General features: G+C 44.2%; 1 protein-coding gene across 1 annotated transcript in view; it reads right to left on the bottom strand.

Annotated features, from left to right (window-relative positions):
- The window catches only part of SLC25A12 (solute carrier family 25 member 12), a 466,840-nt gene that overhangs the window by 24,256 nt on the left and 418,511 nt on the right, over positions 1-24,073 (bottom strand). Inside the window, exon 15 of the mRNA XM_085645302.1 lies at positions 4,289-4,427. Coding sequence (XP_085501428.1) covers positions 4,289-4,427 — 139 coding nt within the window. The remainder of the gene's footprint in view (positions 1-4,288; positions 4,428-24,073) is intronic.

The raw sequence follows: 24,073 nt of genomic DNA, 5'->3' as shown, positions 1-24,073 counted from the left end.
TGTCCGCGTGAACGAGTTGCTCTCAGAAAAGGGCACAAGGCAGGGGTGCCCTGTTTCCCCTCTGCTGTATGTGCTTACTGCGGAACCACTGGCGTGCGCATTGCGTGAATATCATGGGCATCGTGGAATATGTTTCTCCCAGTATAATTTGATAATTTCGGCATATGCAGATGATACACTTTTATATGTCAGCGAACCGGCACAGAATGTATCGCCTGTTCTGTGGAGCGATTCGGACAACACTCAGGCTTAAGTATCAATTGGGGCAAATCCATTGCATTCCCCTTGACCACTAACACTCTCCCAGTCGAGATTGATTACCCTATAGCATGGACAACAGAGCGGACGCGCTACTTGGGGGTGCAGATACACATTGACCCTGAGTATTGGTCTGCGGGAATTACGGCAGGGCGATACAGAAGCTCTCGGAATCCATTGAAAATGGATTTGTCTGCTGTTATCATTATTGGGGCGGGTCTCACTCGTGAAGATGATAGTACTCCCACGTTTCCTCTTCCTGTTTGTCAACATACCTATATTATTGCCAAAATCATTCTTTCGTACATTGTGGTCTCTCTTGATTCGGCTTGCTTCGGCCGGGAAACAATCGCGCGTGCAATGGGAAATATTGACCAAGCCTTACGCTGCAGGGGGTCTTGGCGCTCAAGATTTCAAACTGTACTACTGCACTCCACAGCAGATGCATGCATTTTACTGGTTACATGGAGCTCAGGATAGCCCACAACTGTTCATCGAAAGGGAGGCGGTGAGCCCCTTATTACTTCCACAGTACCTCTTTGGGACACCACAAAGGCGTTACCACACTAAAGACCCTGTTGGGAGCACAAGAAGCCTGCTCTGGAGAGCCGCTAGTATTCAGGGAATCACCCTACACTACGCCCCCAAATTGCCATTAGATCTATGTGGATGGTTGCTAATGAGGCAGGAGAGAGAATTTCTCTTAGCTATGCATTCACTGGGTATCGCCACTATGGGTGATTACTTTTATAAGGGGGTAGTTAAGCAATGGGATATGCTGCAAACAGACTCATTAGAAGCCCTTATGCTTGGAAAATACCACTTTTACTGCGCTAGGCATGCGCTGCGTGCAACCCTAGGGGAGGAAATGCTTGAACCATAGCACCCCATCTCCGGAAAGTAATCAACACCTCCTTCGAGACAGCAACCTTCCCGGAAAGCTGGAAGCACGCCGAGATCAACGCCTTACACAAGAAACCCAAGGCGGACCCCAAGGACCTCAAGAACTTCCGACCCATCTCCCTGCTCCCGTTCCCGGCGAAGGTCACCGAGAAAATCGGCAACATACAACTGACCCGCTACCTCGAGGAGAACAGCATCCTGGACCCTTCCCAATCCGGATTCCGCAGCAACCACAGCACCGAAACCGCCCTCATCGCCGCCACCGATGACATCAGGGCCCTGCTGGACAACGGAGAAACAGCAACCCTCATCCTCCTGGACCTGTCAGCCACCTTCGCCACGGTCTGCCACCGCACACTACGAACACGCCTACACGACGCCGGGATCCAAGAGAAGGCCCTGGACTGGACCACATCCTTCCTCTCCGGCAGAACTCAGAACGTCAGCCTCCCCCATTCCGCTCCAATGCCACCAAGATCATCTGCGGCATACGCCAGGGCTCCTCCCTCAGCCCGACGCTGTTCAACATCTACATGGCACCCCTCGCCCACGTCGCTCGACAGCATGACCCCCAACATCATCTCCTACGTCGACGACACCCAGCTGATCCTCTCCCTCACCAAAGACCCTCACACCGCCAAAACTAACCTCCACGAAGGAATGAAGGTCGTCTCCGACGGAGGTCCTCATCGTCGGCTCCGCCCCCTTAGCCTGGGACAACTCCTGGTGGCTGACAACACTAGGAACAGCCCCGACACCCACCGACCACACACGCAACCTAGTGGTCATCCTCGACTCCACCCTCTCCATGACTAAGCAGGTCAACGCCGTCTCCTCCTCCTGTTTCAACACCCTCCGAATGCTCCGCAGGATCTTCAAGTGGATCCCCACCGAAACGAGAAGAACAGTCACACAGACCCTTGTCACCAGCAGGCTGGACTACGGAAACGCCCTCTACGCAGGAACGTCGGCCAAGCTCCCGAGACGGCTGCAACGCATCCAGAACGCCTCTGCACGTCTCATCCTCGACATCCCCCGCCGCAGCCACATCACACCCCAGCTGAGTGACCTGAACTGGCTACCCGTCAACAAGAGAATTACCTTCAAGCTCCTCATCCATGCACACAAAGCACTCCACAACACCGGACCAGCATACCTCAACAGGCAAATCAGCTTCTACACCCCCACCCGCCACCTCCGCTCCACCGGCCTCGCCCTCGCCACAGTCCCCCGCATCCGGAAAACGACAGCCGGCGGCAGATCTTTCTCCCACCTCGCCGCCAAGACCTGGAACACCCTCCCCACCAACCTACGGCAGACCCAAGACCTACTGGCCTTCAGAAGACTCCTCAAGACCTGGCTCTTCGATCAGTAGCAGCAACCCCCCGCCCCCAGCGCCTTGGGACCCTCACGGGTATGTAGTGCACTCTACAAATGACTTGATTGATTGAAAACACTCCTTTAACATACTTAGTACGTGCTCAATCCCCACAGCACATGATATCGATACTGTATACGCTTTCCAATGCTGGTATCGGCCCCCTAAACATGAATGCACTGCAAGAATGGTGCGCAGAATTAGAGTTGGACATCACAGACGAACAATGGACGTATTGCTGCACAGGTACGAAATCTATCTCACAAAATGGCAGACATCGTTTGATACATTTTAAATTTTTGCAAAGAGTGTACTACACCCCAGCTCGCTTTTACAAGTGTGGAATTACAGAAGATGATATATGTGTAAGGTGGGGGTCAGCTGAGGCAAACTTTACACATCTTGTGTGGGACTGCCCTGGAATTCAGAGGTTTTGGGAGGCGGTACACGTTGTGTTACAAGATAGAGCAGGAGTGAGATTGACTTTGAACCTTTTGGTGGCTCTGCTGGGCTATGTCAAAGAATTCCCCAAAAGCATGCGCAAGTTACGAGCTTTGGGCATACTGATAGCAAAACGGAGTTGCTTTACGGTGGATGAGGGGCCCCACACCCACAATAAAGGAATGGTGTGCTGATTTGTCCTATTGCAACACACAATCAGATAACTTTAATGCTCTTATGCCCACACGTTGTAACCCAAAAAACATCTGGGATCCATGCCAGGCATATCTGGCTCGTCATGCCACGAAGGAAGAAACGGTTGAGGAACATGATAGAGATGGGATTAGTTAACCCAATAAGGGCACAAACAGAATGGGAATAATGCTTTCAGATTTCGCCACATAGTATATTGATGTTGGGTCAGATGGCTGCGGAGTAGTTGAGTTGACCTCCCTGGTTGTTAAACTGCAATGTATAAGAGCCAATGTATAAGGGCAATGCCCCCCTTAGATCACAATTCAAGATGATTGTGTTACCCATGCTGTCAATGTCAAGATATTTGTTTCATCCGGTTGCTGTTCAACTTAATGTAATGACTACTGGGAACAATGTTTGTATGCCAAATTAAAATAAAGTTAAAAAAAAAAAAAGAAAAATGGACAGAGCTGGATAGCGCAGAGAAACCAAGGTACATCCTGCAGTTAAAATACTACATGTATTTATTCATAATGTAAGGTGAATGGCACAGTGTAAAACTCTGTGAAATACTGTGGCCATGTATTGATCAAATGAGTGTTCACAAAAACTGTCTGTAGCCACATACTAAGAAGAAGAACGGGTCAGGACAATGTGCAAATGAAGACAAAGTTGGGTCCTGTTCCTATCGTAGCGCCAAGCAGTCACCCCTGCTCCACGTGGTAATAACTCTGTCATCTTCTGGATCCTCCTAGTTGTATTGTCCGCCTTGCGCCCAGATACCCTCAGGTAATTGTCACGCTTTATACATTTAATTTTCACTTCATTTCACTGAAGTCTATGGACATCTTATTGACAGAACCATCCTCCGGATGGCTCGTTATGATTGGGCTCCAAGCTGCTGGGGTGCATTAAGCTGTTTATCCACAATATGCAAATGCAATTAGCAGTTGTTAAAACTGAACTACTTATCATGGAGGCTATAAATGCCCACGCCGAAAACAAGTTGAGAATTAACGCGATTACCTTTTGTATAAATGTAGCTGATGAAGGCAATTTCCATGATTTTCATTTAAAAGGTTTCTCTGCGCAAACATACAAATATAGTCTTACCTGCCAAAGCACCAGCTGTGAGGAGCTGCAGCCCTCCAAGATGGCCATTCTCATCGGCGAACAGCGTTTTGCAGTGCGCATAAACTGGGAAATAGATAGCGGAGAAGGGGATGTCGCGCAGGAAACAAGCTTTGGCACCCTGTTACCAAAACACAAAAACATATTTAAAAAAGAAACAAGAGTAAGATGTAGAAATGCAAAGAAGGCCATTTCTCAAATTTTTGAGTGCCCCCGGCAAGATACAGCCCGATTACACTAATGGCGCTGAATTCCAATATGTGTGGTAACTTGTGATATTGTATGTATCAGATTCTGAGTTTTGTGGCAACATCCCCCCCCACACTTCACTGAGATAAAAACGTGGTGTTATTTCCCATTCATGTGGAATTTGGTGTAGAATACACCAGTTCTGCCACGTCATTTTATGAGGAATACTCGATATAGGAGGTATTTGCCTCACCAAGTAAATACATCACCTCAGGGTAATGGCATTTGCCGGATATTATAAGTACCTTATCGCATATCTGTGGCACATTGATAATCGGGGTCTTCGTGTTTACGAGTCTACATTCATTGGCGGCTGGTGTCTTTTGAAAGTGGTAGGGTGTAAACGTTGGTGATGAGTTATTTGTTGAAATCACAAGTCGCAGACTTGTGCCAACACTACGTGTCAGTCTCTGCTCAACAGTAGATATCGAAGAACCTAAGCCGGCAATTGACACTGATAAAAGGAGTAGCATGGATCTCTGTAGTCGGTGCCCCGTGCAGTGAGCTAACTGCACAGTGGTGGTGGGCCTCAACGCCATAAATGACGCTAAGTGTTTCATATAGCAACGTTTTAACTTATGAGCTATCTTGGAATATACTTAGGGAGAGGAAGGTGCCAACTGATGCTAGACCCTTGTGGTGCTGCAGAGAAAATAGTAGCCTTTGTTAATATTCTATCAGCTTACTGATCTTCCATGGCAGACGTTTTGTCTTAGTTTCAAGGCCTTTTAAGAGCCTCTCGTTGCTCAAAAGGGGGTAACTTTTGAAATGTTCTCCAGTGGCGGCTGGCACAGGTAAGAGTGGTGAGCGGGGCAGCGTTGGGGGTCAGGGAAGTCGACAGACGACAGGATAAGTAACATTAAATAAATAAAACCACTTACCTTGCACTCGTCGACCCACCGATTCGGTGATGCGGCAAGCCGTAGGTAAGTGTTTAAAAAAATTATTTTATTTCATTATACTTATCCTGTTGTCTGTCGACTACCCCAACCCCCATCCCGCCCCAATGCTCCTGCCTGTGACGGCCGCTACTGATGTTCTCCTTACATGGACTAGGCTGCTAGGTTATTTTCACTAGAGATAGTAACTCAAACTCTCACATGTTAGATAATAAAAGGTCACTCACACGTACATTGAAACCATGGAAACGTCACTCACAAGCAATCTGAAAACTTGACAGGCTGGGGACAGTCTCATTAGACTGAGTGTAGAGGGAGGGAAGTGGTGAGCCGTCGAGGACACAGCAGGAGGAAGGAGCCAGGCAACTGTACAAATGTAAAAACAAATGGTTTTAAAGTGTGCCGGGTCGGACTGGCCACACTTTAAAATCATTTGTTTTCCAATTCCAGAAGCCAGAAATAAAAAATAACTTTACTGCGACAATCTTTTTCCTTAAAATGTTATATATAAACCCGTGCTATAAACATTCACCAGAACCCTCACTGCTTGGCTGTGATGGAGTGTATGAAGCTTGTGAAAACTGAGTACCACGCCTCCCCACCAGCCAATCCAAGCATTGCTCTCATGAAGCCTATAATAGCAAACAGCATAAGAGCAGTGCTAGGATTGGCTGGGATAGACAAACACAGCCTCCATCCTAGATTGATGGGACTGTTACTTTGCTTCTCCAGCTCCCTGACAGTGGAAGCCTGAACTGCATATGTCAGGCTGGCTACAGCAAAATATCAGGCAATCCGACATGCACAGTTCAATTACACAGCCTCAGCTGGTTGCCATGCCTAGCACTGTGGCTGTCGCGCCCCCATTAAGGAAGCAATACATGTTGTACAATAGGCAAGTATTTTAATTTCGGTAGGAATAAAGTTGATTCATTTGAATTAAAAAAAATAATTAAGTCACCAATGTAAGTGGCATGCAGTGTTGTGAGGGAGTCAACACCCCTATGGAGGAACCACCCCGTCTACAATTTAAATTCGAATATTCGCAAGTTCGAAATATTAATATTGTTTTACCAGTTTTGCAAAGTAGTTATGGAGAGCTATAATGGTCTTCATGACCCATTGACAATACTGTAAACTTTAGACGTGAACTAACCTCTGTCACTGGAAAGTAGGGGAGTGTGAACGTGTGTAAAGTAAATTACGAAATGAGCAACAAAAAAATCTACCTTTAAAACCACCCACTTACTTATGTGGAATTTCTCCTTGCAAAGGTGTATGGGGCCTGCAGCGACAGGCATCTTGTTTAAGAACCAAGACTGTATTCCCGGCTGCATGTGAGCAGTATTGATGGGAGTGTGGATACCCGCAGGGAAAGAATCCATGTTGGCTATTGCTTTGCTAAATTACAGTACAGTACGGGTTTTCTCTCGCTGAGTTTGTTATTGACAAATTTCACATTAAAGGTCTTAAACAAATGTCTGCTACAAAACTGTTGTGCTATTGGCAGAATATATATTAAAAACACAGTCTTTTCAAGAATTAACGATAAAATACAATTACAAAATACTTAACATGTCCATTAGCGCAAACTTGAAAATCCAGGATCATTAAGATTTATTTGTATAGTTAAAACCTGAAAAAAGTCCTTATGAAAAATGCCATAACTAATTTGTTCTAGGAACTAAATGTGTGTTGACGTACGAATCATCTTCGCTGCTAATAATAAGTGTAGACCATGTCTGTCAACATGAAGATATAATAATGAGTATTGACCCACGAGTATCCCTTCTGGAGTTCAAGCGCCAAATCACCAAAATGTTTCAGCCATATACTCACAGCCTAAGTAGGTCCTAGGTTTTCGTCAGGGTGAGTTCATAATCGTATCACTCGTATCACTGCCCCAATTACGTATTTTACGTGTTTATTGTGCGACACTCAAAGCATGCACAGACAGTGTAATACTTGCCACCTGGGTTGTACCCAATGTGCTGGAGATAATTGTCCCGGGGGAGGGAGGGGCTGGCGGGGGAAGGGTGGAGGAGGGGCAAGGGTGGAAGAGTGGGTGGCCCTGTAGTCAAACCGCCCTTGATGAAGGTTTATGGTAATATCAGGGAAAGCCCAGGAGTTTCTTAGGCCGTGAGTATAGGGCTGAAACATTGGTGATTTAGAGTCATAGGACCATTGCATCCTAAACCTCTATATAACATATTTGAACCTTTCCCAGCCACCCCACTAATGAAGGGATACCTCTGGAGTGGAAGAGGAATTTTTATATTTAAAGTTATGCCCCTTATTTAACTATCTTCATAAGAGCTCACTGGAACATGGTCAAGCCCACCTTGACCTTTAGAGTCATGGTGAACCAGATGATGAAGCATGCCGGTGGGTGAGGGTCATATTAAAAAAGGGTTTCTTCCCCTTCCCCACTCCCATGGGAGTGGGACACAGGCGTGGCACATAACACTCCTTCTCCTTGTGTAGGCGCTTGAACTTCCAGAAGGGATACTCATGGGTCAATTGTATTTACATAGGAAGGATGTATCCATTCATCCTCGGCTAAGAGGATCTCTTCGCCCTGCTGGTGCTGCAAGGTTTCTTCAGATCTTTATGTTTTGAGTAGATATAATAAAGAGACCAGCCAATTACCTGCTAGGGCGAGTAATGTTGCTCGCATATATATTCTTTAGTTTAGTTTTGGAGAAAGATCTGCGTGTATTATATGCTAGGAAAGAAAGCAACACCCCTCAAATAAATGTGATAAAATGCAAGCAGCATCTTAGACTTTCTACATTTATTGAATACAGCTATTCTTAGATATTACACTCTATGTAATTATGGACCTCAGCCATATTTAGGGTGACCACCTGGAATGGAGGCAAATTCTGGGCAGTGAGTATAAAACTTCAGGACAAAGGGTTAAAATTCAGGACAAAAATGCAGGGCAATTTTATAGACACATCTGAAGAGGACATATAGTATGATATAGATATAAGTAAGCAAACAGAATCCCAAACACTTATTTGTCTGCCTCTTATTTGTGTCCCAGATTGTCAGTCCTATGTTCATCCCTCCCATGGTGCATATGCTCTTGACCATTTCTTTTGATTGGATTGTTTATTATGCTTCCAGGGTTTGCTTTTCAATCTCTACTTTTTTCATTTGTGTTAAGCACGCCATGTGTTTACCAGCTGTCTCCCTCATGTACTTCTCTCCCCTTTCACTCAAGGTTGCTGCCTGTCACACATGTGCTTCTCCCCCCAAATGTTTTGCTCACCCTTGTGTACTTTCTCCATTGCTTTCTCACCTGTGTGCCTCTTCCCCATCCGTTCTACGTTGCTCTCTTGCCTAAAGCTTTTCCACCCACCCACGACCTCCTCTCTCGCCTGCTCATTCTCCTTCCCACCCTGCCCTCCATGTGGCTTCCATCCCTCCATATTGCTTTCTCGCCACTCCATAGTGATGTGCCCAATAGAAAGAGAGGTGAATGATATGAGAAACATGTACAATAAAAATTGAGAAACGCCCAATAAAGAGAGACAGCTAGGGGGCCTAAAAAGAGACATGAGGCAGAGAGTGAGCTCATAGACACCCACCGGGAAGGAATCCATGTTGGCCAGTGTTTTGCTAAATTACAATGGTACAAGGGCACCAAGGGTTAAACTGGAACTTCAGCTGCAAATAATCCAAAGTGCACAATAAGAAATATGGAAACACATCTGACTAAGTCACGGAGGGTGGTCGGCTGATAAGGCCCAGCTTATACTAACTCTGTATTCCATAGTAGTTGATTAGAAGAGATATGAACTGTAGGTCCCCCCCTCCTACCAAAATATGTAAATGTCACAAAAAAAAATTAAACCCTCCCCTCTTGTTGAGAGTGCTTCCACGAAGGGAAGGCAGACATTTAAGCTGACAGTGAACTGGTTTAGTGATACATTTGAAAAAGGTCCATGAAATTGAATGGTGGTGGTGGTGCAGTGCAAATTTGCCCACCCTTGACACATCACAAATACGCCACAGACACTTAACAGTTAAAGGACATAATTAATACAGAGTGCATCACCATGTTTGTTGCTGCCTACACCTGCCCTGAGGTTACCGATGAGCTCTGAGGCAGGGAGACTACATCCCCCAGCTGCCCCGGTCATATTGACTCTTTCCTGGTGCCGACGCCCCATATATTGTGCTGAGGAATCCTGCAGCGTGAGTGCCATGTTTGCTGCTGCCTTCAACTGCCCTGAAGTTACCGGTAAGCTCTGAGGCAGCGAGACTACATCTCCCATCTGTCCCGGTCTTACTCTTTCCATGCACCAGAGCACCATATAGTGTGCGGAGGTGTCTTGCAGTGTGGGTGCCGTGTTTACTGCTGCCTACGCCTGCCCTGCACGGGTCGCTCCCAGGTATCGCCTGGGCGAAGACCGGGCCAAGAGTAAGCCTGTCTATGCCTGTTCACGGCCGGCCGAGGCGGGCTAGGCCCCCCTCTTTTATCTGCTTTTTATCATCCACAGTTGTTTACCCGGTGAGTGACCTGTTCTACGCCTACAATGGGAAAGCAAAAAGGAGCAGCGGGGGGTTCTCTGGATTGACTTTTGGCTAAACTGTTACCATCGATAGTATGCTGGAGAGGGCAATAGGGATTGTGGCAAAGGAAATTACTTTAACTGAAAGGAGACTTTCTTTGGTGTGTGATCTATATCAAGGATCTCGACTGGCTGAAATGCCCGTGTTTGGGGGTACTCCCGCATTGTGTTTGACCAATGAGTTGCCGCGACAGGAGGTTCCTCCGGTTTCGGTGATAACGTCAAGTGAAGCTGACAACTGTTTACCCTCCCTAAGTTCCATAAGGACTCCGTCCAATCAGGAGCCAGCTCTTAATAAAAAGCAGGCCGCTACGCTATCAAAAGTGCCAGGGACAAGGAAATGCAAATCCACTCGCACCGGTGAACTTACCAATTGGTGTTTTAAAAGTCCCTTGACACAATCAACGCAGACTGCAAATAGCTGCATCAAGGAGCCAGCAAATTTTCATATACGGAGTGAAAAAGTGGGTACTGCCTTAGATGAAAAACTTCAACCAATTAGGGCGCAATAGACCAGTATTGAGAAATGTTTGCTTGATATTGTTTCTAAACTATCCGCTCTTGAATCACCTAGATTGCCAGCATCACTTGCATCTAACTGTCAACCGCCCATAAATGGGAATAATTTCACCCAAACTGATTCTTCAGTTGAGATTGTAACCACTGCGAATGTTGCTGATGTTATACAGGAGAAATCTGTGGTGTCTGCTAGTTCAGGACTCCATGAAAAACAGCAGAAACGTTGTTTAATCCATCCGACGGACCAGTCAGTTTATTTGACCAAACAAGATCCCACCCAGTCAACCAATAATTTAACTGACCATAATCAGAATATTTCTCCTGTTCTCCCTAATAAGGATAAATTTGATTTGCTCCCAGCATCAGGCCCATATGTTCAAGTTCTCGCTGGTGTTCCCCTCCTTAAGAAGACCCAAAAAGAGCTATGGCCAGAGCTGTGTAATAAATGTTTTGATTGGCTACAGAAGCATAAAAGCCTTAACAGCTCACATTTCAATGAAATCCTGAAGGCCAGAAGAGTAGGCTGGGTTGGTCATTCTAGGAAGGACATTGCAGGAGATTGTATTATTAGACATTTTCAGAGACTAGCTACAGTTAGGTATCTGCTGGGTATGAAGGAGGCTAGCAAATTGATCCATACCAATATATGTGCTCTCCCATTTGGCTATTTCAATAAGCCAATGGGCCATGGAACCTCTTTTGGTAACACTGTTGTATACAATCTTGGGCTGCAGTTTATATCCGAAAATTGGTATGCTTTGTTGAGTGACCTAGAAAGTCTAGACTGACTGGGGGATGAACAAAATAAGAGTAAAACCACCTCACTGCTCCAATTAAGGTCTTATCCCCAGCCAAAACTACCACATGAGGAGACCCCTTCGGTTTCCCCTTCTTCTTCTATTAATATCATTGAGTCCAATGGGGACGACGGATGTCCAAAGTTGCGTATCTTCAGTTGAAATGCGGTTGCTCTTGCATCAAAATTACTGCTACCTGATTGGTTAATGTTTATAAAATAATTTAACATGCTTTTGTTCCAGGAAACATGGCTAGTGGAGGACATTTCAGTTGACGGCTTTGACTGTTATTATGTTCCTGCAATACCATCTCGCTCGAATAGGGCTGCTGGGGGATTGGCCATTTGGGCGAAACTAGCTTTGGGGGCGCATGTTAAGTCCATCCTGACTAATAATAATAGCTTTCAAGTGCTAGAATTCAAGAAGTAATTGTTTTTATATTTCATTATTTTTATAACAATGACTTTTGTAACTCCCCTAATTCAAAATTGATATAAGTTTTTGAGTATATGATGGAATTGCAAAATGTTGCGGCAGTCAATGGTCTATCACCGGGGTTTCATTAGGAAGGAGTTTTTAACACTAGATTGGGTATAGATAATATCCCTACAGTCTTTTGCAGCACAATGAAAGAGTAAAGCCATAATAGATGTATTTCTGGTATTGATACTCGAGGAGCAGAACTAAAGAATCTTTTGGATTCCATCATTTATTTAATGCCAGGGATCAGGCAATACCTACACATAGGGGTATAGGTCACCCTTCCACAATAGACTATTTCTTTAGCATCTAATTTGGTTGATCTTGCGTTACTGGGGAGAGTGGTGGCCTCTACTTACAGGGACCATAACCCTCTTGAGATAATAATTGCTCTACCCAATAAAGATACTTTAAGTGTGGAGTGTGGGGCACCCAGCCTACAAATAAACATTGGTGGCTTAAGACTGAAATGGAGAGCTACAGCCCAAGCCCAAATCTTCTACACTATAGTCAGAGAAAATATGGCCCTGGTGGAAGTGTGCTTGGATAATGATGGTGCAAATCATGTTGTGATTCTGGCTTTCACTTAATTGTGCCTAAACATTAAGAGCACGTTGCTTTATCCGGCACAAGTTACAGGTTTTGAACCTAGATGGTTTGATCATGAATGTTCAATGGCTAATCACAATTTAAGAAAGGCACTTACATTCCCAGGGATCCCGTAGTAGTGGCAGCATGCTGTAAGATATACAAAAAGGCTATTGCAAGTAGTAAATGGGTAATGTTGAAATATCAGTGGGACTCACTTGCACTATCTCTGGCTACAAAACACAGCAATCTATTTTGGAGCGAGGTAGCTGCATTAAGGAGAGTGAGCCAACCAGTAACAGTCTTAACATGTCATATTGTTAGTGTTACTTGGGAGGCACACTTTTATAAAAATCTACGCTGCTGTTGGCGACCCTAGTATGGAAGATGTGAAGGGCCGCTGTAATGATTTTTCTGTCTCCTTAGAAGAAGTGGAGGATGCAATCGCCCCAAGATTGGCTGGTAAGGCACCTGGACCAGATGGAGTCCCAATAGATCTTTTTGAGCACTCTACTGAGTTTTGGGCACCCTTGTTAGCAAATGTTTTTAATGGTTTGACTCATTCCCCACCACCTGAATCTTGGTCGTTTATCATTGTATAATTTTTAAAAAGGGAGACTGTACCCAACCTAGTTGCTATATACCCATCTCCCTTATCGACACCATGGTTAAGATTCTTGGGAGAATTTTATATATATATTAAGGACTAGGCAGAAGCAATGTCAGTTTTATATCCCTGCCAATATGGGTTTAGGAGTAATGTGGCACTGTCGAGCAATGTTTAAATCTGTCATTGATTATAGGCAAATATAAAATTGCACGTAAAGCACCAGTATATTTAGCCTTTATGGATCTATCCCAAGCTTTTGACTGCATAGATAGGTCTAAGCTCTGGGCGATCCATTTGGCACAGGGATTGGATGTTGCACAGGTGCACTTTCTGGCTTATTTACACATAGATATGAAGGCCAAGGTAAGACTTACTGCAGAGGACGAGGCATCATCCCTATAATAGCCTTGTGAGGAGTGAGGCAAGGGTGTGTGTTGGAACAACTTTTATTTATTCTATATATTAATTACCTTCACCCGTTTTTAATTACTATTACTTCAGAAGTTCCTCTAGTCAATGGTTCTTTTACCCACACTCTTTTTCACAGATGATGCAGTTTTAATGGCACGTACACCAAATGCTTTACGATGACAGGTACAGGGTTTATTGGTTTTACGGCCACTCTAGACTTGCAAACACATTTTAAAACATCTTTTCTCATGGCCTGTGTCCCAAAGAAACATTGTTTATCTTTATTTCCTCAGGCAATAATAAGTTATTACAAGTCAGCACTTTCTCCTATCTGGGATTATCATTTGCAGCCAAAGGCTCGTGGGCTCCCCAGGTTGCGCAAAGTAGGTTAAAACTAACAATATCTAGTGGTGCTTTATTCACTTTAAATCAACCTAGGGGTGGAAGTACTCTCTCTCCTTTACTGCAAATGTACAAAACACAATGTTTGCCCTCGGCCACATGTGGTGCTAATATCTGGGGATTTTAGAATTGCAACCCAGTCAAGCGGAAGGAAAACAGATTTTGTAGAAAGGCCCTTATGGCACCTATTTCGTCTTCTACTTATACCTGTCATAGAGAAATAGGTATCCCATTTTTTGAGGACTACATTAAAACCTGACCGCCACTATCATGGCTTGCCATTTGAAAAAATGAGTACGCATTTCTAACCAGGAGATTATTAAGGATTGCCTTAAATGAGAGAAGGGGATCGAGATTCCCTGGCTAGCTAGCATAAGATCCACATTTTGTTCTGCTAACCTTGAACGGATTTTTGACGATCCACTCAGCAACTTAGATATTAATTAAAAAAAAGTTAAGGTAGGTATTATATGATAAGGCAACCTCCAACAGATTGCAGAAGGAATGGCATCTTATATATTGTTTAACCCCCCAGATAACATGGCAATGTATTTGACCAGAGTGAAAAGGCGGTGGGAACGAAGCTTTTTGTTTCGATATATGGCTGGTACAGTGAAATATCTGTTATGTTTCCTGTTGGGTTTTAAGGTCAATCTGGATTATCTGCCATGTCCATGTGATGGCAATCCCGGACAATCAATGTTCCATTTTACATTTTTTTGTGGGTTTTATTTTATGCATTTTAAACATTTTCTGATTCCTTTTTTAAAGAAAACGAGGAGTCCGACATTTGAACGATGCATTAGAATTGTTTCTCCATCTGGTAGATGAAAACAAAACTATTTGTCTGGTGGCTTATTTAAAAACAGCTGTAAGAGCACGTTGCTCCATGGCTACTGTATACGTCTGATGTATAATTATGCACTTTTGATGGGGGGGGGGGGTGTATTTTAATTACTTGATGTTATATTTATGTATGCTTTTATGATTTTTTCTTTTTTAATGTAATGGACTGTATGGATTTTAATTGTACTTTTATGGATACAATATGTATTCGAATAAAGTATTTGAAAAATTTTAATTGAGTGCATCAATGTAGGATTGGAGATTTACCATTAACTAATTGATATAGTAATTTAAGTCTCAATGAAATAAATCGTCCTTACTTGGTACATAATGTACTTACTATATAGATTAAATTTGACGTTCATGTGTGCTTCAATACCTTGAATGACATTTATTGATTAGCAAACTAATTAGAAACCATCCTCATATATGCAGAATGTAATTTCATTTAAAACAATAAAATAATTTATGTAATGTGTGCATTAATACTTCATATATTGGATTTAAATGTAATTCCTAGCCATACTTGCACATGATTATTTTAAAGATTTACTGAACGTTACACGTAATACGAATCTAATGCACTAGAAACGTATATTAATTTGTGTTCAAATGTCCATATGCATAGTAAATGTTCACCATTCAATTAATGCTTTAACTTGTGCTGACTGGACTGCATTTCACCATGCTGCATAAATGCTATTTCCCGCTAACGTGACATTTCTTGCAGGTATTCACATGAATTGTTTGTTTGAGAATAGATACATTACTGTACTCGCGAAAGAAGAGAGAGCCTGAGTAGAAGACCTTGAAGAAAGAACATGGGGATCAATTGAAAGGCCTATTCAGCAATGTTGCGATCAGATCTGTGCGTGTGAAGGAGATCTTGTTCCCATGTCCAGTGTGAGACTTTCCCCTGATGTAACAGTTTGCAACATGAGAAATGAATGAGAACAATGGACCCCTGATGATGCTTAGAAAGGGGGTGTTACCTAGAAGACGTTTGTGTGTTATAACTTAGTGTTCATCCCTTAGACTTCAGAAACCCCTTTTTCCAGAGACACTTTTGGAGATCTCTTTTTCACCTTCTTTGCTGCTACAGAAACTATCCAGAGGTTTAGACCTCAATGCTTACTTTTGATTCTTACCTAAGTGTGACTTAGGCTAACACTTATTTCCTGACCCATAGACGTTTTTGACCAAGCTTCTGAAATGCTGACTCCTTCCCTGCTTATTTTTTACCCTTACCTGATCTTAATTTCCTTTAAGGAAATTCCTGATTTAGAGACTATTTAGATTTTCAGAACCATCCTTTTAGTTGGAACTCTACCATATGTGATTGAGATTTATCCATGCATAGACAACAAAACTTGCAACTCTTTTCTAAGCACTAGATATTGCTTTTGATCTTTTGTATTGCTGTGACTGAATTGCTCATTTGCCTTATATTAGCCCGCCTAAATTTCTTCCATATGTTGGGACTACCTGTTGCTATTTTGGATTTTGTATAGCATGGTTTTAAGAGTTGTGTACCTTAACTTGATTTTGAATTTGTAATAAACCTTCTTAACCCTAGTTACCGATTCCTGGTCCTCATTGTGTAGCCAAATGTGTTGTACTGTTGATTGAACTGGATTGATGTCAATGTTAACTTCCATAACCTCTCACTCGCAGAAAAAAAGTCCATTGGAGGACGAATGGTAAGCAAATGGGCCCAGAAAACGCTGGATCAAATCATCTTAAGTAGGGTTGGGCGTAACTGGCTCATATCTCTCCAGCGCAATTACTCCTAATTATGTGCAATTATGCGAGAAGTGTAATCCAGCATTTATTGCTATTTTCTTAGTGCAAAATGCACCCTTGTGCCCAAAATGGGAGAGAGGATGGATTTCGCACTAAGAAAATGAGCACAAAATTCTACAGGACATGAACAGCAGCATCCAGCAGTGGCTCAATCTCTCTTAGTCTGTTGTTCTTGTGCTCCTGCGATTGCATAATTACTATAATTACTCTGGCATAATTTAAGTGACGCCCTGGCAACCCAGTATCCCTGGTGCCTAGGCTTCTATGGCCATACAAATACAGTACACAACATCATACAGTGCTTTAATCACTGTATGGTCAAAAAAAGTTTTAAAAAAATGTGATGGGTGCTCTAATGAACAAATGACATAGGTGAACACAGTGCACTGGTGTTTGCCTAAAACAAACATTCTATTGAGAATGCCGAATTTCGTAGTGCAATCTTTTCTTGGAAAAGTCTCTTAAATGATGTACAATTCAGTCACTAATTTTTTTTTAAAACAACACGCTATTGCATAGATGTTTCAACCCTTAGTATAAATTATGTCAGAGTCTTTATCGGGGCAGTAGAGGACGCAACCTCCCATCCACCAAATCCACCAAGTAAAAGATCTCTAGTACTAACTGAGATGTGATTGTGCAGATCTGCTCTCAGGGACTATCAATGATCCTGTATATGTTTGTTCTGTAGTAGGCACTGCATCAGAATCATGTCTTTCTACTTTCTACTCAGATTTTGCTAAGAAATGACCACCCAACAGCACTCTATGTAGCAGCAAAATGCAAGGTTCATTTTTTCTTAATTTAGACCCTGGAAGTAAGGTCCTTATCATTCAGAGTAGCACCAAAACAAGCTATCTAGAAGAAATGTGAAAGTAGTTGCCCTAATAATGATATACAAAAGGTGCTGTATACAACGGTACAGACATCCATGGCCCTTGCAAGGATGAAAAATAGAACTCTGTGAGGTGGACGAGTCCTCTACTTTATCGTCAGCTCAAGTCAGTATGGAATGCTATTCAGTAAACAAGGATGACTTCTCAATTTTTGGGGTGGATAAGAAGCAGAGGATATACGACATGGCCACTAACAATATTTTAGGATTTAGCCTAAGAATGTAGAGGGCTGAGTCGCCGGGATTTAGGGAGGACCATTTGGCTCATTTGGGTAATTTCTTCTTTATGAGTGCCTAAAGAAACCAAAGGCATGTCTTCTCAAACTATAACCGTATATCCTGGGCTGAGTGAGGTCAGCAAGACAGTAGATGGCTGAAAAAAGCTAGCAATATCTAATGATTACTGATCCACTGTCTGCTTAGTTGGGAAGGCTCCATTTGCAGGAATGTTGTGGCACTGAGTATAAGGGCACAACTACAAACAACAGATGCCAAAGGTACAAATGCTTAGCAAAACCCTGGTCCTTGGCAAGCCCCTCCAGTCAGAGGAGAAGGGTTGAGAAGCTCATACACTTGGACATCACCAGACACAGAACCTGCATACACATGAGAGCTGCCATCATTTTCTAGAACAGCAATATTGGTCCATATTTATAGATCTGAGAAATAATTTTGGTCCAAAACAAAGGCAACATCAATAAAGGAGACACTCCTTCATGTCTGTCAGATATTGGTTGAGAGTGGTCTAAGCCCCACTCAGGCAACACCACAATCCTTGTCAGGGTGAACCACAAAAGTAGCTAAATACCTTGTGCATAACCCTCTGCTAGCTTGGCATAAAGCAGTCAGGCTTAACTTAGAGGCACTGTGTAAAGTATTTAAGCAGAACACAAATAGTAAATAAGTAAAAACACAACACATGAAAAATTCCAAACCACTTTAGAAAAATAGAGTAAGTTTTTGACAAAAATTCAATTAGTAGAACCAGATATTTTCAGTTTTTAAGTTTTTGGTGAAAATAGCGCCTAAAAGCACTTGAGGTCATCTGGTCGAGCTAGACAGGGGGAAAGCCACAAGGTCAGGCCAACCACGATGGATCGTGTCCCGGGTACAGGGTACAGGGAAGATGTTAGTCCCTCTGAAGCCTTTCCTGCTCAGGTCGGGCGTGAAGAGTTACGTTCGCATTGGAGGAGGCTGCGAAGAAGAGGGTTTTGGCATGAAGAGCAGGTCAAGCATCACAGACAGTCATCGCTGGAGCTTCATGTTGGCAGTTGATGTGTTCTGATGTTTCAATAGCACCAAGTGCAGGTCTCACTTTACCGGTCGATGCATACAGCTGCAGTCGGCGTGAAGGTCCTTGGCAGCCGTCACAGGCAGCAAAGTTTTGCCACAAACTGGCCTGTTTGGAGTCTTAGGTGGCCTATCTCTTTCAAGTTTCTGTTCTTGGAGCAGCTCAAACTGATGCGAGTCAGGGATCCAGAACCGTGGGGCACCTCTTGGGGATCAGGACAAAATTCAGCAGAGGCCAACATCAGGGCTCAGGCAGGTCTAGCCAGGTTCAGTTGCAGCTAGGCAGTTGCAGGGAAGCCTCTGGAAGCTTGTTATCTTCCTGTAGCTTGCGTAGGCGGTCACACACTGACCATGGGAGTCACTCTAGGTAGCCTGGGATCAAGGCCAGCAGGTCCAAGCTTTCATCTTCAGACAGCAAGGTAGTTCTTCAAGCAGCAAGCAGGTCCTCTGGCAGCAGGGCAATAGTTCTTCAAAATCTTCCACAGTGGTTCTGTAGGTCCTCTTGTTATACCTAATGCCAGCCTTTGTGTAAGCGAACTGCTTTACCTCCTGCCAAAACTGGTTCTAGCCATTCCTTCCCCTGGTCTAAGCTCCAGGCCAGGTGTCAGATTTGTCTGTGTGTGCTGCAGGCAAAGCCTTATGAAGTGTAAGTGGAACTGGGTGCAGGCCCACCCCAGCTATCCTGTCAGGATTGCACATCCTGCCCACACAAAGGCCCTCCTTGTCTCACAGTCCGAAGCAATACACAGACCCCAACAGCAGAGCCATTCCCAGGCATGTGACTCAGGAAACTGGTAGAAAAGCGCTGTTGGTTGGGACAAACATATTACTACTTTCTAGAAGTTGAAAAAACACACAATTGTGCAGACTGCATTGTCCCCATCAAGAACAACATTCAGAGAAAATCCTCAAAAAAGGACAGCTGGTACACCCAAGTACTCAGAACAGTGAAATGGGACAGCAAATAGTTGGAGACGAAATGGCATGCCAGCAAGGACACCTCTAACAGGGTAGCCTTCAAGACCTCCCTCAACCTCTGAGGGCAACAAAGAAGACAAACCTTGCTGCACGCATCGAAAACCAGCGCCAACACCACCAAGGAACTTTTAAACATTGTCAAGGAATTCTCCAACCTGGCTGCCAGCAAAAACAAAATCATACCCTCACAGAAACTGTGTGACAACCTCGCCCACTTCTTACACAACAAAATCACAACCTGACCACCCGGAGCATCCTCTCCACCCATGACACCACCTACAACATGAAATCCATTGACTCTGGGGCTCCCATAGACCCATGTCTGCACCACATCTTTAACCTCGGAAACTAAACGATCAGCCAGGAACTCGCCACCCTACTCAACACCTCTATTACCACTGGAACATTTCCAAATGCCTGGAAACACGCCAAAGTCAGACCACTATGCAAAAAACCCTCCGTCGACCCCAGTGTATTCAAAAACTACCAGCCAATCTCCCTGTTCCTATTCCCAGTAAAGGTACTGGGAAAGTTCATCAACAAACAACTCATGACACTCCTGAAGCAGGACCAGCTACTCGACGCCTCCCAGTCCGGCTTCCACAGCAATCACAGTACCGAAACCGCCCTAATAGCAGTCACCCACGACATCCAAACCCTCCTTGACTGAGGAGAAACAGCAGCTTTGATCCTCTTTGACCTCTCTGCACCCTTCGACACTGTATCCTACCACACGCTGATCGAAAGACTCCACAACATCGGCATCCAAGGGGACATGCTTAGATGGATCAGCTCCTTCCTCACTGGAAGAACCCAGAGGATCCACCTCCCACATTTCACCTCTGAACCCAAGGAGATCACCTGAGGTGTCCCCCAGGGATCACCCCTCAGCCCCACACTCTTCAGCGCTATATGACCCCACTGGCCAACATCGTCAGATCCCATGGTCTCAACATAATTTCCTATGCGGATGACACTCAACTCATCCTCTCATTCACCAATGACCACACAACCACCAGAACCAACTTCCACAGATGCATGACTAACGTCCCCGACTGGATGATGAACAACTGCCTGCAGCTGAACACAGACAAGACGGAAGTACTGATCTTTGTTAACAGCAGCAACTCATGGAACAACTCCTGGTGGCAATCACACCTAGGACCGGCACCCACTCCATCCGACCAGGTAAAAAACCTCTTAATCATCAATGACAACAAGCTCACCATGAAATCAAAGATTAACCCTGTCTCCTCTGCTTGCTTCCTCACTCTGCCCATGCTACGTACGATCTTCAAGGGGCTATTCCTACACACAAGATGGACCATGACACATGCCCTCATCACCAGCCGACTGGACTTCGGCAACAGCGTCTATGTAGGAATTGCTACACACATCCTACACTAGACTTCAAACCATACAAAACGCCACAGCCAGACTCATCCTCGGCCTTCCACGATGACCCCCCATCACACCCCACCTCAAGCAACTCCACTGGCTTCCCATACAGAAGAGATGCCAATTCAAGCTGCTGAACCACATACACAAGTCTCTACACAACCAAGGCCCGCACACATTAACCATGGCTTGAACCTCCATCACCCATCAAGAAGACAACATTCTGCCACCCTTTCACTTGCCCAAATTTCCCATCTACTAAAGCAGAAGTGGAGGATGCTGCTTCTCCCACATCACAACAAAGACCTGGAACAGCCTCCCCACACACCTCCGGACCATTACCTCACTTCCAGAATTCCCAATTGCCCTCAAGACCTGGCTATTTGAATAAGCCTTGGGGGCCTGCAAGCGCCTTGATACCCTATTGGGTGATAAGCCGCGCTTTATGCCTCCTGATTGATTGATTGACCCAAGGGGTTGGGCCAATTTCCTGTCAGCAAGTGACCCGATTGGCTATTCTCCACCATTGGCACAGCCAGCTTGTAACGTCACTAACCGATTTAAAAAACAGGCAACCAAAGTAGGACACATACACATCGGCTTGAGGATGAGTGGTGATGACCGTCGGAAGAGTACAACCGTGTTACTTAGATTTCAAAAGTAAGTGGCTCCTCATTTGCATATATGCCATCACACCCTGTGTCCTAGGGGCATGGATATTCCACACACATTTCCCACGAGAGAAGATCAAGTAGAATGTATTGTTTAGTATGCAACACCACCAGGATCGTAATTAAGCCGCTATTCCATCTGAACCACGCCGCAGCCCACATAAGTAAGCTCCCAACACATTGTTACCGAGAGCACGCACAGGCTTCTGCTACAAACTGTTGCCAGGTCTACCCATGACTCAGTTTGCAGTGATTATTGGTCAGTTTCAGTACACCCGCATGCAGTAAAAACATTCCTGCCATCACTCGTAAAGATCAACGATATAGAAAAAGGCGATCATTTTTTTCATGCAGGAGTCTAAAGGTAGAAATGGTGCATGAAAGTGAAAAAAGAAAAATAGTTTAAAAAAGATGTAAAACGACTGTGGGCACAGCCGCGCTCGCATCAAAATAAGTGAGTTGAATGTAATCAGTCTATCGAATCCACATTCCTTTGCATTAATTCACCCGTGGGGTTCACCGACTGGTTGTATGCATTGTTGCCTCACTCCAGCTAAACCAAACCCCTGAAAAGAAATACATGCAACAACGGAGATGTTTGAGCCTACAAGACTGAAGCTGTTGTAAGAGTTGCAGTGGAGTTTAACTTTAGAACGACACTCAACCCACCCATAAACCAATTTTGAAGGTCCTAAAAATTCTTTCTATCATGTTTGTGTTTTGATAGTGTCCAGCAGTTCTTGGTCCTGATCAGAACCCAAAATCTTGGTCGGGTTGGAAACGCATCAACAGTTGAATAAACCAGGGAAAGTGTGCACATAAAGGATCTCCGGCATACAGGGCACCATCTATTGGAACATTTCACCAGCTTTAGGTCCCTGTTTTTAGCCTTTGGTGTTATTACAAGCTTCCACCCACTGGCCTTTGTCCCTATAGTAGGGGCCTTTACTGACACTAAAATCATACACAAGCTCCCTTTAGGGTTCAAATTCAGAACTGGGATATTTATGTTTATGTTCATTAAAATGTTCATTTTTTGTTATTAGTGATAATTGACTGTTGCAACAATTGTTATGTAAAGTTTTTTATGTGATGTGTGTTTTCAAAAAGTATTTGTGGAAATGACAACTGTTATTTGTTTGTTCCTATGTCTATGACAGATACAAAAACAATCACGAATTAGTCCTGACAAACATTGATGTAAATAAATAGTGATAACGGTAATTTAGTTTTGTGACCACAAATGTAAAGGATTATTGGTGTGAAGTAATGTCAGTACTGGCATTGTTCTGTTTCATACATTTTTAAAAGTGACCGTTTATAAAATCCGACTGCACTGTAAAAAAGGATTTTAAATTACAATTATGTGTGTGTAAACAGCATATCTCTATCTGTTCCCAATCTGAAGTTAGTACTTATTACATGTAATAAGGTATCTCAGTATTAGTCAATGGGACAGATAGTCCTTACAACAGTGAAAAATGACTTTCGGAGTATTTCACTGCCAGGACATGTAAAACCTAAACACACATGTCCTACTTTTTAAATACAATGCATACCACCCTATGAGTTTTAAAGGCCTACCTTACTGGTGAATTATAAGTATTAACAAGCATTGGCATAGCCAAAAGGTCTCGCCTTTGGGACCTTATAAGTGTTTAGTTATCCAGCACAATATCCTTGGTGCAACAACATCAAGTGTTGCATGGCTAAACACTTCTAAGGTCCCAAGGGCGAGACCTTTTGGCTATACCAATGCTTGTTTTGAGAGAGTGGCTCGTGAAGGTATGCCACTGTGAGGTAGAGATGCTGAGAGTGCTTTTACAGGAGCCCCTGTGACATTGCGCCTCTTCAAAATGTATCTTGGGTCTGGTGTAATACTTCGAACCCCTAATCGCGTCATCTCGCACCCAATACATCCTTACATGTCCCATGTTCAGCCGGGGTTGACATTCCTATTACCCATGCCCTCCAGAAACACTTTACCTGTCACAGGTGGTGGATGTGGTGGTGGTGGATGTTGTGGTGGTGGTGGTGGTGGTGGATGTTGTGGTGGTGGTGGACGTGGTGGTGGTGGATGTGGTGGTGGATGTGGTGGTGGTGGATGTTGTGGTGGTGGTGGACGTGGTGGTGGTAGACATGGTGGTGGTGGATGTGGTGGTGAACATGGTGGTGGTGGATGTGGTGGACGCGGTGGTGGATGTGGTGGTGGTGGACATGGTAGACATGGACATGGTGGACGTGGTGGTGGATGTGGTGGTGGTGGATGTGGTGGTGGTGGACATGGTGGTGGTGGATATGGTGGTGGTGGTGGACGTGGTGGTGGACATGGTGGTGGTGGACATGGT

The sequence above is a fragment of the Triturus cristatus genome, chromosome 3_1, assembly GCF_964204655.1.
Source record: "Triturus cristatus chromosome 3_1, aTriCri1.1, whole genome shotgun sequence".
In the NCBI taxonomy this organism is placed as follows: Eukaryota; Metazoa; Chordata; class Amphibia; order Caudata; family Salamandridae; genus Triturus; species Triturus cristatus.
Note: the sequence above shows the minus strand (reverse complement) of the source record. Positions and strands in the feature narration are given on the sequence as shown.